Source organism: Cucurbita pepo, chromosome LG05, assembly GCF_002806865.2.
Source record: "Cucurbita pepo subsp. pepo cultivar mu-cu-16 chromosome LG05, ASM280686v2, whole genome shotgun sequence".
NCBI lineage: Eukaryota > Viridiplantae > Streptophyta > Magnoliopsida > Cucurbitales > Cucurbitaceae > Cucurbita > Cucurbita pepo.
This window is the reverse complement of record NC_036642.1, coordinates 2,149,330-2,166,572: the sequence shown is the minus strand read 5'-3', so window position 1 is coordinate 2,166,572 and position 17,243 is coordinate 2,149,330. Positions and strand designations below refer to the sequence as shown.

The window sequence follows — 17,243 nt, the reverse complement described above, 5'->3', positions numbered from 1 at the left end:
CTACTCTATACTCCATTATTACAAAAACGTCACGCTTTTTTTAAGTACATTTTTATTCATATAATTCAAATATATTTCTTAATATATAGTTTAATCATTTGAGAATTTTAAATTGGTAAGTTTAAATAAATAAAAAACTTAAATCAGAGAATAACCTTGTTATTAAATTAAAAGAAAAATAATAAATAAATAAATAAAAGAGCGAGGGAAATGGGAAAGCGGCGTTGAAGTGGGCACATCACATGTACGGACATGGACCCGGCGGTTCGGGTGGAGGCGTTGTGGTGCAGAGGAATCTGTCAGTCTTCCTTCCCTTTTATTTATTCCATCATTATTTTCTACCCTAAATTTTATTGTATTAATATTACCCAAAACTATATTATAAATTCATTTATAAATATACTTTACATTTAAACCACATTTATTAGCATACTTAAGTTATGAAGGCAAAAGGTTGAATACAATTTTCTTTTAAAATATTTGTTGGCAATTTAATCATTTTGAATTGTATTTTATCTTTTTATAATAAGAATTATTAAAAATTTCACATGCATGTGCATCATAAATGGCAATATGCCAAATATAGAAAAGGTATTTTAGTTTATACCCTATTTTCCATTACATTTGTTTTATATTTTAACTAAATTTCAAAACAAAACCTGTTTTTTAAAAATTATTTATAAATTTTGGTTTGATTTTTTAAAAAATAAGTGAAAGTCATGTTTATAGGCTTTGTGCATGATTGAAATTCGATCCCNGCCAAATATAGAAAAGGTATTTTAGTTTATACCCTATTTTCCCTTACATTTGTTTTATATTTTAACTAAATTTCAAAACAAAACCTGTTTTTTAAAAATTATTTATAAATTTTGGTTTGATTTAAAAAAAAAATAAGTGGAAGTCATGTTTATAGGCTTTGTGCATGATTGAAATTCGATCCCAAGAATAACCCCGAGAAATCAAAGATTAAACGATTAAAAAAAAAGCCAAACACGAACTATAATAGACCAAATAAAAATATAGAAGGAAAACTAGCTTCCTTTGACCTAATTAAGAACGAACCAAATCGTATATTTCAAAGATTATTTATAGTTTAATTGGGTAAAATATTATTGATTCAATTTTTTATCTTTTAACTTTTAAAAAAATTAATATATTTAAAAGTAATTTTNTTTTTTTTTTTTTTTTTTGAAAAATGTGATTTCTAATCCAAGAAGAAGACTGAATTACTGCTTTTTAATGTTTCGAAATAATAAAAATTTAAATATATATTTTTTTATCTTCCTTATATCATCAACTAAAAAATTAAAAATTTAAAGTTTGAAAAAAAAATTGAAAAACAATGGTCATTAAATTCTGAAAAAAGAAGAAAATAATTGAAAAAAATGAAGAGATAAGCTTAGGAGAATTATGATTAGTTTAATTTGGATTCTAAAAAGAATTAGTGTAAGCCAATCCCACGTGATGAAGACGGTGATGATACGAGGAAAACTTGGAAAATAAAAATAAAAATAAAAATAAAAATAAAAATAAAAATAAAAATAAAAAAATAGATTAGGGTTTGTGGTATAATGACAGTAGTATACAGCGAAGCAAGAGAAGGACCAATAAAAATGCGCCAGGTGTGTGAAGCATTGACAAGTGACCAATAATCAATTGCCATTATATACATACCCAAACCCCTCTCCTTCTCTTCAACCTTCCTCCTTTCTTCTTCTTCCCTTTCTTTTTGTGTTTGTTCGTGAATGACAGTCGTTGGTTGCTGGTGTAGCATTATCAAGATTCACATTCAAATGAAATTCTCCAGATTTCTTCGCAATTGAGAATCTTGATGATGCTGCATCTGCAATAAACCACTTTGAATATGATATGCATACATATTTCATGTTCCATCTCACAGCTCATGCCTTTTTTCTTCCTCTTTAGTTCATAATATCTTCTGGGTTTTCTTTTAATTCTCTTTAATCATCTTATTGTCCTTGTTCTTAGTCTTCAGATTCCAGATCTAGCTGCTCAGCCAAGTTCTTTATTTTTCTTGTTTTTGTCTCGTCTTGAGTAGCAGCCAACAGAATCTCAAGAGATGAAAAGCTCCAACATTCGAGGTTTTTATTCTTTATGATATTGTCTATTTTGAGTATAAGCTCTCGTACTAATAGAGATGTATTCATTACTGATAAGCTCATAGAGATGAGTCGGGTAGCGAGTGAGAGAGGAGTGGGGGGAGTTGAGTTGAAAAGTAGAGAAACAAGAAATGATCCGAAAGAGGGATAAATGTGGTTTGCAAAGAAAGAGTATCTGTGTGTCAGTCAGTGGACGTTGAGGTTTAGCGTTCATAATCCATCACTCTTGTTGTGTTTGTTGGTGGACCAATTGGCACGAGACATGCCTGTAATTAGGACCCCTTCTTCTGCCTTAAACACTGACAGTGATGCTTCAGGAATGCCCACTCGCCCACCTCTCTCTGACACCGATCGCTCCGGATTAATGCGAGTGAGTCTTCCATTGGTTAATTCAGTGGAAGATCATAAATTTATAAGTGAAGAATACTCTTCATTGGTATAAAGCCTTCTGAAAAAGTAATCAAATCATGAAAGCTNCATGAGACAGATGGAACTCGTAAACTATCTCTCTCCTGCCTGGAAGATCATAAGTTTATAAGTGAAGAATACTCTTCATTGGTATAAAGCCTTCTGAAAAAGTAATCAAACCATGAAGTTNAATCATGAAAGCTTGTGATTAAAGTGGACAATATCATATCATGGTGGAAATCTTATGCTCTAGACACTTCATCTGTATTCACAATCACAACGTTATCAAAAATAATATTTTGTTATATATATATATATAATTTGATGCTAGGTATTGAAGTTGACAAACTCAAATGGATGACGGTGTGTTGGATACCCTTTTTTTAATTTTTAAAATTTTAAAAAATTATGGAAAATATTTAAATCATCCATGAAACCGGAAAAATCGANGACAAACTCAAATGGATGACGGTGTGTTGGATACCCTTTTTTTAATTTTTAAAATTTAAAAAAATTATGGAAAATATTTAAATCATCCATGAAACCGGAAAAATCGAGAGTACACGTCATATTTAGGGTTGCGAGTGTTGTGTTGGGATATAAATATAAATAGAAAATTAAAAGAAAATTTTGAAAATGTGGCAGAGGAAGAGGATGACAGTGGGGGCTAAAAATAGTACAAAGGTGGGGCCCATGTGAGAATGATTGATACACATGTGGCAGACACGCAAGGGAAGGGAGGGACCCACCTCCACCTCAGCATTCCACCCTTCACATTTTTTCATAACCTAAATGAAACAAATGGACGTCATCTCATCTCTTTACACATTTACCATTCTTTTTATTTATTGTTTGTTAGTCATTGTGTTGAGTTTTCCAAACAAAAATTGAGCTATGCAAAGGGTATTTTAGTAATTAGGCAAACGAGTTTTAGTCGTTTAACTAGAGCAAATTTTGATCTATAAGTGAGAATTTGTATTTGTATGATCAATTCGAAGTTGTTTATCCCAAATGCAAGTATGAAGAGGCATAATCAGACATGGGGTCTAAGGAAGGCGGATTTTATATCTACAGTGCTCTTGTTGAGTTTGACATATCGAACACGATCGATGCAAAGTTGTATCTGGTACTCACTATCACTGCACTTTGTGTCGTCGTGTCACATCTTATCTTGTACAAGATAAGCTATTATGCATGATTGACAAGTTACACAAGAGGTAGCAAGCAAAAGTTAGCCTACCATCATGACCTTACTATAGTTATCTATACAAGATGAAGGTCAAAACTCCACCAAAAACACAATATTCAAGTGGATCTACATTTCATTTACTATGTTAACATCATTTTATGTCATTGGAATTTATAAGTATTTTAAAAATATGTATTTATAAAGACGAAGTATGTATTTATAAAGAAAGATAGTCAGGAAAATCTTGTGAGAGAAGCTACGTGTAATAGCCCAAACCCACCGCTAGCGGATATTGTGTTTTTGGGCTCTCCCTATGAGCTTCCCCTCAAAATTTTAAAACGCGTCAGAGTTTTTCATACACATAAAGAATGATTCGTTCTCTCTCGTTTTTCATACCTTTATAAACAATGTTTCATTCTCTCTCGTTTTTCATACCTTTGTAATGAATGTTTCGTTCTCTCTCGTTTTTCATACCTTTGTAATGAATATTTCGTTCTCTCTCGTTTTTCATACCTTTGTAATGAATGTTTCGTTCTCTCTCCAACCAATATGGGATTTCATAATCTACCTCTCTTGGGGAATCGGCATTCTTGTTGGCACATCGCCCGATGGGTGCCCCTAATATCATTTGTAACCGCTAGCAGATATTGTACTTTTTGGGCTTCACTTACGAGCTTTATCTCAAGGCTTTAAAATGCGTCTACTACGGAGAGGGTCTAACCCTCCCACCAGTGCCTTACACAGTCTGACTCTTATATTATTTGCAACTGACCAAGCCCTAACCCTCCGACCAGTGCCTTACATAGTCTGACTCTTATATTATTTGTAAGTGACCAACTATCCTTTTTTAGCTTTCCTACCGAACTTTACCTCACCAGAGATCATCCTATGAAGAAAATTATTGGAGGTATAAATAAATTTTCTTTATAATTTTGTTCTACTTCTTGGCGATTGGCCGCTAAAGGTGGAAGAAGCCAAAGGAGTTTTATAGTTGGCTTTCCCTCGATTCTGAACCAAAAATCTTGAACATCCACAACGTCAATTCAAAACCACCTCAAAACCCTCAAAGCTGTCGAAGCCGAATCGTCAATCCAATCCCTCCTCGAAACCACTGTTGGTAATCATTTCAACAATCTTAGCTCCGGCGCCATTCGACTCCACCCCCATGGCATTAAGATCGATGAGAAGACCTGTACTGTCCATTACTAGCTCTTAAACGATTAGATCACATGCATTTAACATTGTTACATTCTACGTGATGGTTATTGTTGTGCCAAGCGATGGAATTTTGAGGAGTTAGGATCTGATATTGCTTTTGATGGGTAAGGCTGAGAAATGAGTGATGAAGATGCATGGTGAGTGCTTGAAGGTGGAACCCCATTTGTATCATCTAATTATTTGAGGTAGGGACGATCCGAAGTGCATGTTTATTGTTCGACGAAATGACTGAGAGAAGTAGTGCCCCAAATTCTAATAGATACTGACTACTTACAGATGGTCTCTACAAGGAAGGAGATATGGGGTTGGCTTGTAGCAAAATTCGAATTAGAGCTCACCTTTTTTCATTATATTACCTTGTTTCATTCTCAAAATTACTGCTTGGCTCGAAACTAAACAGAAAATTCATGCATCAAATGAGAAATTATTTAGCAACTGGGCTATATAAAAAAGTATATGTTCCAACGAATCCTACAAAACTGTTAATCCCGATGTGGAAACATGCAATTTAATTCAGTAGATAAGATGGACCACCCCCTCTGCCTGTATGGTTGTGACATATGAGAAAGATGTGGGACTACAAGACCCGATTAAGTTAAATGCCAAGTGGTGAGAACAAGAAACAACGTGAAAAATAATAGATACCCAGAATGTGATGTCAATGTGAAATGGAATTAGAATCAAAAGATGCCAGAGCAAGGACGTCGTTACCAAAATTCTCTCGCCAGAAAGATGGCTGTTCCCGGATCCTAAAAGCTGGGAGTCCCTGGCTCTTGAGCACTCATCTGGATTTTAACCACTACTTCCTCAGTTGTTATGCAACGACTCAGCAGCCACAAGCACCAAGCTACAGGTCCTGAGGAGGTCAATGGCAGCCCAGGTAACTTCTATATACATTAGCCTTTTGTTTTAAGCAGTATAGTCATTTGTACCTAATATAGATCTGGATATATGTATACATACTCAAAAGGAACGCTACAACACGAAGCAAGTCCATTACAAGGAGCACCACTCTGTACATTTTTTAAACCCAGGGGTGCGGTGTGTTTATACCCGCATAGTCTTAAGCTAATTCCAGTAAAGACGAGATCATCGAGAGAACAATAAAGAAACAAAAAACTAAAAGCTATGCAAAATTCTTGAGCTACACCTGAGGTGCTCCAGATAGTATGGGACCATCGATGGCTGAACCTTGCTTTCTCACGGCTGGAATGCTAAGGGAACGTTTTTTCATTTTCAAAGAACCAGAAGTTCGTACATTCCTTTCTTTCTCCTTCATGTGAGAAGAATATAAGCAGAGTGACTTAGATGACTCACTTTTAGAGCGCAGGAAGTGGTCTAGGTTCTGGCGATACTTATCAACTGCCCGAGCACTCGTTGGCCCCTTAGAAACAGATCCAGCCTTTTCCATATACTCATTGTCATCACCACCCGACCAGGAACCATCGTTCATGTCCAGCATTGCCAGATCATCATATTCTTCATCTGATTTTGTCGACTCTTCATCAACCGAGCCTTCCTGTGGGCCAAAAGAATAAAATACTCACGTAAAATTTTCAAATTCAGATCTTTCAGTAATCCATACTGATCCTTGCAGGAATTCTTCTGAAGTATGAAGCAGAATACTAACCAACATTGATAAATATGAACCGATGCCAAAACAAGGTATAAAGTGCATGACATTGTTAAACAAATTATATTGAATACTCATGAAGCAAGAACAGTCCCCTTGGATAACTCAACTCAGTGCAGAGGACTGCTATGAAGCATATTTAACAATATTTCTTGTACGCAGAACTAGATAATACCTCCTCATGAATCTCAATGTCACCATCTTCACTAAAATCTTCATCGCTGCCAAGCTCTTGAGGATCATCAGCCTCTTCATCACTCCCATGCACTGAGATATCTTCCTTAAGCTGAAAGGGAATAACGGACCATCAAATCTAAGCAGAAATTGGCATTCTACCGACTACCACCAAAGAGATATGATGGGAAGAAAATAAAATTAAAGGAAATATACAGAGCACATATACGGCTTGAATGTTAGATTTTAAATTTCCACAACTACTGTGTACTGTGCGTCGGGAAGAAAAAGAATTGAGAGGAAATGCACTTCTAAACAAAATAAAAAATTACCTAACGAGTTTTTCAGAAAATTAAAATCATTTCCAAAACTACCTCCTTGGAAGGTCCATCGGAAAACCTTGGAGAGCTGCAGCAAGAAGAAAGGTATTTACTAGTATCAGTCCCATCCGCCCTGGATTCATCAACACTCCCTGCACGGCTAGTCCCACCAGCATCAGTGGGCCAAGCACTGATGCCATAGAAACCAAATTGAAGATTAACAGGTTCAGCTTTATCAATCTGCAATGGACCGTACATTGGAATCCCCACTCCATTCTCAGCCCACGGGTCTAATAAACGCTTCCCATTTGTATCACCAATTGTATCAACAGGCCAAGCCTTAGCCACAGATCCATCAGTATTAACCATAGCCATCAGATTCCTAGAGGAACCTTTCCTCTGGATGAGTTGGAACATGCACTTGGAGCTCAATGAGTTGGCAGCACACTGGTTCCTGTATTCCTCGTCAATAACAGGAACAGTATTCCGCACAGGATCATATAGCTGTTCGCCAGATTCACGCCTGCGAAGGCAGCTAAATACTGTTGCATGGATAGCAGCTACACTCTTGTCAACATTGGTATTGTTTATTTTAGGGATAAGATGCTTATCAGCCCTCTTGCATAAATATTCTTGAATTGTCCTAATATTACGTATATACTTCACATATTTGTTCTTAGCTGGGTCAAGTGTCATATATTTTGCTCTCACTGCAAATCTTTCCAAGTGTTTGTCTTCATTGGTGATGTAAATCATGAATGGTACAATTGATGGATGCTTCTTCATAAGCCCCATCTGCAAAAGCAGCATCAAAATAAATGTCAAGAAGAATATAAAATCTACATAGATAGGGAAGAAAAGACTACTTAGATTACACACCACAAAGTTTAGGCTTAAGTGAACACCCTCAACAACAACTGATTCTTTCCGCTCTTCCCATGCAGTAATCAGCCTATCAAGACTGTCGATCACCATCTCACTCTGTGCCTTGTATCCTTCAACAGCCATCTGCTTTTGACTGATGAACTCAGTGCAACGGTCTGATGGTTGGCCATCAAGTCTTCCAATGGATGAACTCTCCAGTACTTCATCCTTCAGATATGAATGAGTATTTCCTGCCAACTTTTTTGCTTTTCTTTTCGCCTTAGCCTCAGCAACTGCTACTGGATCCAAATACTCCCCAGCATGGTAAGTTGAAGCCCAGAGCAGAGGATTTTGTTTCTCATCTACAAAACTCCTCATCATGTGGCGAATTGAGTCGGTTGATATTACTGTCGTAATGCCTAACCTGCTACCCTGTCAGAGAAAAAATGCAGTATACCTAAGTTAAAAACATTCTTAACCAAAATATACCTTCAACTACAACTCATTCATTGCAGTTAACTGTTGGCAAAAACAACTGTAAAAGCCTCTGAATAATGCAACACACTTTTGTCACTAAAGATTAAGGTGGCTGCAAGGACATACCAGCAGGGCAGACAAAGTAGATTTGCCGCAGCCACTAGTACCACATAATAGTACAGTTACAGATTCCTTCCTTTCTCGGATTCTGTGACAAGAAATTATTGTTACGAAGAAATACAAATCAGCTATACAAGCATCACAGAGAAAATATAATAATAGTGCTTAACAAACTTGCAGGCAGCCCCAAATCTTATTCAAAGATCCAAAGAATAGCAATAATAAACCTAAGCAGAAACAAATATAATGAATTAGCAAGACTACCCATCTCCCAAACAATAACAAAAGACGCAAAATTTACTCCATGAAACCTATGAATTGTCTCAAGTGTTCGTATTTTGATTCAGATCAGAGAAAACCCAGATATTTTTTGTATGGAGACCGAATAAGGAACCGAGAATTCTACAAGATTACAAACAGCAGCAGCAGTCTCTTTTCAAAGGTAGAAAATACTACTTTCTCTCCCTCAAATTTCCCATAAATTTCTCTCCTCAAAGCTCCCACAAGATAGACCAGCTGTACTAGTTACTAGGGTTCATTTAGAACCTAGTGGAGCACAAAACAAGCAGGACAGGATAAATGACCTATTAATACAATATAAGGTCGTGAACAGTTCTTTTAACTAAGATGGCATCCTTAGAATACATTTTGAAGCAACCATTTGAAGTGGTATTATAGATACCAAGGTGAAAAATATTGCATAAGATAAAGTACTTTAAATATTTCAAGTGTCAAATACACCGACTACTTGCATCAGATAGACTAGGTGTAAATCTAACAATACTCAGATCAACATAAAAACTTTCTGGCATGAAGATTATCCCAAAACTCATCCTTGTAAAAGGCAGCTTGAAGTTAAACTGCACATGACTAAACCACAGAAGTACAAAGTTGTGGAAAAAACAAAAGTAGGTTTAAAACAAATAAGAAAAACAGTTGAACATAATGGGGACTCTATCCGAAGACTCATATCATTTATGAGTTTACCTGCACGCTAAAAGCAAGTCAGCCCTCTGGTTGGGACTCACATACTTGTATTCTGCCAGCGCTTTGCATACAACATCTAAGAAGTTTGCTCTTCTTACAATCAGAGTTGTGCGCCTTTTATATAGCTCAAACGGAATGTTTTTATTTTCACCATCTTTACATGATTTCAGAGGTTTCCAAACCTCAGTTTCAGCAAAACGCACGTCCCAATTATTAACACATTCTTTTTCAGAAAATCTTGTCCCAGACCCTTCAGGAAGCACACCATGACCTTTCCGCATCAACTCAAAAGCCCTTTGGCTTATCTAATCATGTAATCACAGGAAAAAAAATATATCAATCTAGAGTTTACAATGCTTGGAATTGAAATTTAAATAATGAATCGAATTCATTGTTTGATGTGTTACCAATAACAGAAGTACTCGTTATTTTCAACTATTATTTTTCCACCGAGAATTTCATGAAAGTAGGAGTAAAAATTATGATAACTTGCGGCTCCCAACTCACAAACATCTCTCTCGAATTTGTAAATCTTGGATGAAGCTGGAAAGTCGACCACATACAATTGTATACAAGGCATTGTATGTTCTCCATCACACTCATCAGTTCAAAAAATGTTAAAATATCCATCAGTTTATTTGGAGTAGACAAATGGCATTGATAGAAGAGGATGGATGAGATTAAAACAACTTAGAACGCCACATAATTCCTCAGGTTCATCTATGCATAATGGTAAACATCCAAGCTCCCAAACTAAAAAGCATAAACTTGTACGCCACATAATGACAATGCACTCGTACATGCAAGAGAGAATTGGAATAGGAGATCGAAAATAGACCATTTTTGAGAATGGTCAAGACATTGAAAAAGACCGGTATGTGAAGCTCAAAACCCAGCAGCGGCAATTGAGTACAAAATAGAAACGGTAATTCACAATTAAAGCATACAAAAGGACAAGAAGCTCAAGGGACAAAGGAAAGACAGAGAGAAATAAACATAATTGAAGAAGAACAAGATAGCGGAAATCTATACTTCATAAAATTCTACAAACATAACGCAAAATTGACTACTTCACCAGATAGAAATGCATGACACAAAAAAATGCATAGCCAATCGAAACAGGTTGCTCTCGCAGGTTTTGAAAAAATAATAAAAGCAAAAGGAAGGAAACAGATATGCATGTCACAATATCAGAAAAAGAAAAGGCAGATCCAACATCCACAACTAGAATTCAGATACGGAAATATTTGACCATACGCCTAAGAAAGAACGCAATGGCGAAGGAAAACGAAAACCAGTTGGCAATATAACACAAACAATCTTAAATTGAGAAGATGTAGAGAAAAAAAGGCGTTAAAGATGAAGCACCTTGAAAGCATGTCGTGCTTTGCAACCCATAAGCTGCAGAGTGCTTTGCAAAACGGGGCGAGTATACCGGAACGACTCCTTCTCCTCCTTTTCTTGTTCTTCATGATCCAAAATCACAACATACAACACCTTAGCGACGTCCGCCATGTACGTAAGAAGCCAAGCCAAGCCAATTATCTACACATCAACCAACCAACAACTCAAAACAAAAAACCAATAATTCAAAAGATGAACAGACAACCACGACATTGAGCATTGTCCTACAAAGGGCGGAATACACCACGAAAAAACACAATTCAAATCAAAACACGAACAAGAACGATAGAGAATGAAGAACAGATGCAATGTGGATCGTGAACCTGAAATCGATAATCAAACAGATCTCAGAAGTGTGTTGGAAATCAAAAGGAAGAAGAAGTAGGATTGAGGCGAGGGTTGAAGTTGAAGATCCTCCATAAACAAGAAGGAGAAGCTCTATTCATTGTTGCGGTCATTGCCGTGTCACCTGTCTTCCACGCAGCGCACAGACCCAGCCTCCACGAGTCCTTTTTGGAGGGCGACTTCCAACTGAAATTACCCAATTCGCCTCCTAATTCTAATTCCCATTTAATACCCCATTTCCTTTGGTTTTGCAACCCTATTCCCATTCCCCTCACTCCCAGACACTTACAAACAAAACAACCGGAGATTATAAAAGGAAAATCAAAGGCTCCGGTATACACGTAATTCCGAACCAAAACCCGGGGTAATATTGGAATATACAAAATCCAACAACTTCGCTTCAACGATAACGTCGTCCCCGACTCCTCCTTCTGTGTACATAACGCCAAAACATTTAATTTAAACATGATGAAAATTCGCTTTCAAAAAAAAAAAAAACAAAGAAATTAATTTCTTTTTAATTTCTTTTTATTGTAGTAACGTTCTTATTTCTTATTTGAGTAACCTAAAATAAATAGATTTTTTTAATTAAAAATTTGAAACAAAAATAGAAAGTAAGAAACAAAATTGTAATTTTTTTAGTGTTAAAGAATTAGATTCTCCAGTTTTTATTCCTTTTTATCGTTTTGTTTATGGGACATTTATTTTCACTCATCTGGGAATATAAATAAATTAAACCAACACAGTCAAAATAAGCACAAATTCAACTTTCTATTTTTGGTATGATATATATAATCTTCCAATCCTATATAAAATAATTTTAAAAAATCCAAATTGTTTACTCCAAACTCAATAAATAAATAAAAAATAAAACGTTTAAATTTTATAAAGAAAAATCATTATTCATTGATTAGAAATTATTATGCGATTTGGCATATAGCTGATTGACGTCTAATGCATCAATAACGATATTACAATGATATATATTCTGTACTCTGACAATAATTATCACGCGTGTTTTTTATATAGACTTTAATATAATCCTTAAAAAAAATAAGTGAAGTTTTTAAAACCTTATGAATTAAAAGAAAATAATTTTTCCTCCAAATTAAGAAAAAATTATTTATCTTTTTTCTCTTTTTTACTATTTTACAATTTATTGTAATAATATTTTCATTTACTCCACTATACATATTATTTGATTTTTTAGTTACAACGTATATAATTAATTCTTCAATTGGATGAGTTGTATAATTTTATCAAAATCATTTATTTGGGAATTGTTATTAACATTAATAGCTAAACAAACTCAAAATCTTTTTTAAAAATTAATATTATTTATAATATACTTGAATGAAAATTAAATTCAAATTTAAGGTATTTTATTGTAATTGAAACTTTATATAATTTTATTAAAATCATTCATTTGAGTATAATTATTTAGATTTATTACAAAATTAAAAAAAAAATTTAAGGTATAGGAATAAAAATTAAATAACGTAATAAAATTATTAAAGTGTTTTATTTACATGAAATTTTGATAACATTTCTATGTAATACTAAAGACAGTTATTTCATTCTCAAATATTCTTTTAGATGTCATAAAGAGTTTTGTATTATTTACTATGTCAAGAATCTACTAGATATAACTTTAAATTTTAAAAATTACTTTAAAAATTTAATTGACCAATCAAATTTAAAAATTTTATTTTATATATATTAAAACCTTAATTTTTTTTTTTAACATTTCAGGCCTTAATTAGACATTCATATTATTTTTTTTTTTTTTTGGCATAATTTCAAATTCGGCCCTTTTACTTATACATCTTTAGGTAAAAGGTGTTGACAGACACTCCAATTTCACCATCTCCATGACCATCAAGCACACAAATCCCCTCTCCAACCCAATAACTGTCCTGTTATCGTTCACAAAATTCATCATTATCTCGTACTATACTACATTCACCAACCGAACAAGTAAGGGATTCCTCCTTGGTGTGCTAGTTTGACTCCTACTTTGCCTGATTGAATTATTTTTTCTTAGCTTATCAAACCAGCGTATACCTGACTCTAGACTCTCTTCGAGCCACGAGGATGAGGATGGCAGCCTTGATTGGGTACCCCTCATCCGAAGGTCGAAAAGGAGGCCACCCGAGTGAGGTTCTACCTTATTACGTAAATCGGAAGAGAGGAAATAGGGCTCATTTTGAAGGGAGAAAAAGGCTTAGGAACATGTAAAGACCTTATTCAAAATTTAATTATACTTCCTGTCTCCACAAACGATCAAAAAAGCTGAATAATCTGTGGTTCAATTAAAGAAAAAGAACCCACTTCACAATTTCCATTCTTTCCCTCCACAAAAGCAAAGAAGCTCCAATCAAGAATGGAAGACTTTTTTGATTTGCAAAGAACAAAGTTATCACATTCAATCAAGATTCTTTTGTGTTTGTTGACTGGAGTCTAAATTCTGCAAAAAGATTCCCAATGTTCTATGATAGGACCACAGAACAAAATTGATCCTACGATCGATGAACTCGAACGGTGCATTCGAACTATAGTTACAAAGATCTGCTTGCCTGATTCAATCATAAGAAGTAGAAGCAACAATGAATCTCAGTCCATTTTAATTCTCAAGCTAGGACAAGAAATGTGTAACTAATCAATCAACTCATCCAAATGGCTATGTTTTAATACAGATAGAGATGAACAACCAACAATCTGCAGAAGATGCCCTCGATGGCATTACCTACAATAAGAGAAATTCAAGAGCGAACCTTTTTGTAGCAAAATCTCATGCTCGACGTGGTGAAGTTTATTATTCGTTAAACATCATCTCCATGATCACGTCGTTCCAAGCATCAATCGGTCCGGGTAGGCACCAATGCAAGCAATCTTTCTGCACCTTTGCATTTTTGTCATGTGCAAATGGTTGGAACTCTCTGTATGAGCCTGGATGCCCATCAGGCCTCAACAATGAAAGCTGGGTGAGGTCAAGAAGCTTAAGATTCATCCCATTTCGAGATGCTTTTACTTCTGCTTTCTTGAACTCTTCCAACTCGACGTGTCGCAGAATCTTGGTCAGTTCTTTCAGTCCAATCTCGCCTTCTTTTATAGGTGCCCTTTGATCGCACGTTCCTCCGCTAGACCACTCCCCGTTTTCGAAGTGATCAGGGGTTGATGTTCTCATAAATATCATACCTTTATGCTTGGATGCTACAATAAAGTTTAATGCAGACCGGAGTGATCTGCGATACGCGAAATCAATACCTAACTCTGTACAATTCCTTTTTGGGCAAGAATGGCAGCCCAGCACTTTGTTATTCTCATAGTATAGTGCAGATTTCACAAACCATTTCCCACTAGAAATTATCATGTAGTCTTGTTCGTGGAACTCGTCGATCCATTTCTTATCGAGTTTGTCGAGATGCAGCTCAACTTCAGATGTTGATACACCATTATAATCTTCAAATATAGCAGCTTCTGCAAGAAAAGGTGACCAAATAACTGAAACAGTGAAGTTGTATGATGGAAACCTCCATTTTCTAGACTTGTATCCTTCATCATGGTAGATATGAACTGCTACTTCCACCTGAGAATGAGTATACAGCCAGCTGATTAAGATGCAGAATCCATTCTTTATCAAACAGCTACACGAAACGACTAAAATTCAACACAAGGATGTCTAGACCAACAAGCCCAAAAGAAAAGGAGCTACCAGCACTAAAAGACTCAACACAGCTATTTGTCCAGTCACAAGAACGCCCACACAAGATCCTTAAAGAACTCACCAAAATATGATATCAAGTCATGGAGCTATACATTGAAAAGGCTTGAATGATTTTCTGAGATTGGCTTTGTTCTATGAAGGGATGGTATAACAAGAACGTATCTATGGAATACAAGGTAAGCATAAAGTCGACAGTCAAGTCCAATCAACAGATAACCCTCCCTACTTTCAATTTAGTATTGGCATATGATTACATACCGTTGAAAGCATGCACAGCAATGATTGAACATGGTTCCGAGATATAGAATCTCCGATCAACGCCCATTTTTTATCCCTCATCGCCTCAAGAAATCGTTGTGGATCGAACTTCGATAGTTCGCAATCACGTGGCTTCCATCTCCAGTATAGGTATTCTGTATCTGGCCGCCCATTCTTCATACAATTTTGATGAGCTTCAATATGGGGGCAGCTCTCGTTATTGTACACAGGACCTGATGGATTTGGGATCCACTCCCCAACAAATAGATTACACTTCCCTGCTCCAAGTTCAATTCAACCAAGAGTTTAACACTTCGTTATCTAAGAATGCACAGTACAGTTCTATACAGATTATGAACAGGAAANCAAGTTCAATTCAACCAAGAGTTTAACACTTCGTTATCTAAGTATGCACAGTACAGTTCTATACAGATTATGAACAGGAAAAATAAGTAGAGAAGCAACTCATTGCTTAACAACAGAGTAATCCCACATTGAGTATCAATTTTAAAGAACACTACGGTAGTAAAACTTCAGCACCACACAGAAAAAGAGAAACCCCATATTTTGATTAACACTATAATTCAAGAAGAGCAAATAGTTATGAATTTTCGATCCTAATCCAAGCATTTTGAGAGGGTGATTTGTAAAGAATAAGAACAATAGCACAAAAGAGAGCATCAGTTCATTACCATCACGTGGTGTCTGATCTTCAACCTCCGGAGATTCCAGTGGCATCGTCGCCTGCAAATCCTCAGTCTTCTTAGACAAAGGAGTTTCCAAAATCTCAGGAACGTCATTCTGCTCAGTTAAAGGGCTTTCCAAAATCGTCGGCGGCGCCGTTCTCTCTGTTAAAGGGGTTTCTAAAACCGCCGGAATGTCACCGGAACTAGCAAAGAGGAATCGAAAAGCAATTCCCAGTAAGAGAATAGGAAGAACGAGCTTCAAAATCAATACATGATTGCGTTTAAAAGGAAACGGCAGCTTCCAATTGAACTTCATCTTCCTCTTCCCCACTTTGTCCCTGTAACAAAATCGCAATGCCCAGTTCAAAACCGTATCAAGCCGAAGCTAAAATCCAAAACCCAATACTGTAAATCAGGGCGATTCCATTAAAACGCATCTAGATCCAAGCTCCCCGCTCCAAATTTTGTCGTTGTAACAAAAGGGTAAAGCCAAAAAAACCAAGAAAGATAAACTTAGGTCGTTCTAATTCAACCTAGTGCAGAAGAAAGTGAAGGCGAAACAGAAACTAATTGAGCCATTAATGATTGAGAGAGATGATACGAATAAAAGAGGAGCTACCCAGTTGCACAAACAAGCTAAAAGGAAAAAGAAATCAATATATTAATTCGCTAATAATTTTGGGTTAGAGTAATCAAATCATAAGATCATCAAAATGGCACATTAACACGATTAAAATATGGAATTACAGCTAATGAAAATTATGATTCCGACCCACTTGAAATAAATACCTCCGCCAGTTTCAGTCGTCTTATCTTCCAAATTGGCCCTATTTTGATATGGCGAAAAGGTACAAATCTCTGCGGGGAATGGTGAGGACTTTTTCTGGGAGTCGGTGCCTTCGCTTCATCACGAAAATTCGTGAAAATTATTTTGTTTTCCTTTTTCTTCCTCTAAATAATTCACTTTTTTTTTCTTTTTTTTTTTTGTTCTTTGTTCTTTATCTTACAAATACATGGTTACCAAGATCTCAATTCTGTGAATCAATGGAGTTAGAGGGAGAAATCTTTAGATTAAATATTTCGACCATGAAGACCGAGCATATTAAAGATGAAATAATTATAATTATTTTAAATTTCTGTTTAATTCAAGATAAAACAACTCGACCGTGTCTTGCATTTCATTATAATATCTATGTTCTTCGGTCAATATCTCTACGAGCATAAACAAGAGAGCTAAGATAAGATTAAGGTACTCGAGTATGAATGGTTTCATGATTACGATGTAGAATGTTTCCAGTGAACTGAAAATTCAT

General features: G+C 35.5%; 2 protein-coding genes and 1 long non-coding RNA gene across 5 annotated transcripts; 1 reads left to right on the top strand and 2 right to left on the bottom strand.

Annotated features, from left to right (window-relative positions):
• Positions 1–5,434: 5,434 nt before the first annotated feature.
• On the top strand, positions 5,435–5,943 carry LOC111795947. Its single transcript, XR_002815270.1, has 2 exons — positions 5,435–5,815; positions 5,906–5,943. It is a non-coding gene; the product is annotated as an uncharacterized LOC111795947 (long non-coding RNA).
• Positions 5,861–11,523, bottom strand: LOC111795946 (P-loop NTPase domain-containing protein LPA1 homolog 2-like). The gene is made up of 8 exons (XM_023678591.1): positions 11,238–11,523; positions 10,879–11,055; positions 9,511–9,815; positions 8,530–8,611; positions 7,942–8,358; positions 7,117–7,857; positions 6,744–6,854; positions 5,861–6,454 (listed from the first exon to the last, which is right to left on the bottom strand). Exons 2-8 carry the CDS (start codon positions 11,023–11,025, stop codon positions 6,080–6,082), a joined length of 2,178 nt encoding a protein of 725 aa, XP_023534359.1. The 5' UTR covers positions 11,026–11,055; positions 11,238–11,523; the 3' UTR covers positions 5,861–6,079.
• A 2,029-nt stretch (positions 11,524–13,552) lies between these two features.
• Positions 13,553–16,866, bottom strand: LOC111795547 (protein trichome birefringence-like 24). Of its 3 annotated transcripts, none has more exons than XM_023678039.1 (4): positions 15,937–16,671; positions 15,245–15,522; positions 14,034–14,848; positions 13,553–13,835 (listed from the first exon to the last, which is right to left on the bottom strand). In XM_023678039.1, exons 1-3 carry the CDS (start codon positions 16,244–16,246, stop codon positions 14,075–14,077), a joined length of 1,362 nt encoding a protein of 453 aa, XP_023533807.1. In that variant the 5' UTR covers positions 16,247–16,671; the 3' UTR covers positions 13,553–13,835; positions 14,034–14,074. The 3 variants fall into 3 exon arrangements, with proteins under 3 accessions (XP_023533807.1, XP_023533806.1, XP_023533805.1); XM_023678038.1 differs by lacking the exon at positions 13,553–13,835 and adding an exon at positions 16,707–16,866 and having other exon boundaries at positions 13,855–14,848; positions 15,937–16,268; XM_023678037.1 differs by lacking the exon at positions 13,553–13,835 and adding an exon at positions 16,720–16,866 and having other exon boundaries at positions 13,855–14,848; positions 15,937–16,268.
• Between the last annotated feature and the right edge of the window lie 377 nt (positions 16,867–17,243).

Excerpts from the sequence above, each read along its gene's own strand:
- LOC111795946 (XM_023678591.1), bottom strand. The coding sequence starts at position 11,025 with ATGGCGGACGTCGCTAAGGTGTTGTATGTTGTGATTTTGGATCATGAA. Across the intron at positions 8,612-9,510 it reads GACTTGCTTTTAGCGTGCAG|AATCCGAGAAAGGAAGGAAT; the intron begins GTAAACTCATAA and ends TTCTTGTCACAG. Across the intron at positions 8,359-8,529 it reads CTACTTTGTCTGCCCTGCTG|GGTAGCAGGTTAGGCATTAC; the intron begins GTATGTCCTTGC and ends TTTCTCTGACAG.
- LOC111795547 (XM_023678038.1), bottom strand. The coding sequence starts at position 16,246 with ATGAAGTTCAATTGGAAGCTGCCGTTTCCTTTTAAACGCAATCATGTA. Across the intron at positions 15,523-15,936 it reads AGATCAGACACCACGTGATG|GGAAGTGTAATCTATTTGTT; the intron begins GTAATGAACTGA and ends AACTTGGAGCAG. Across the intron at positions 14,849-15,244 it reads TGCTGTGCATGCTTTCAACG|GTGGAAGTAGCAGTTCATAT; the intron begins GTATGTAATCAT and ends ACTCATTCTCAG.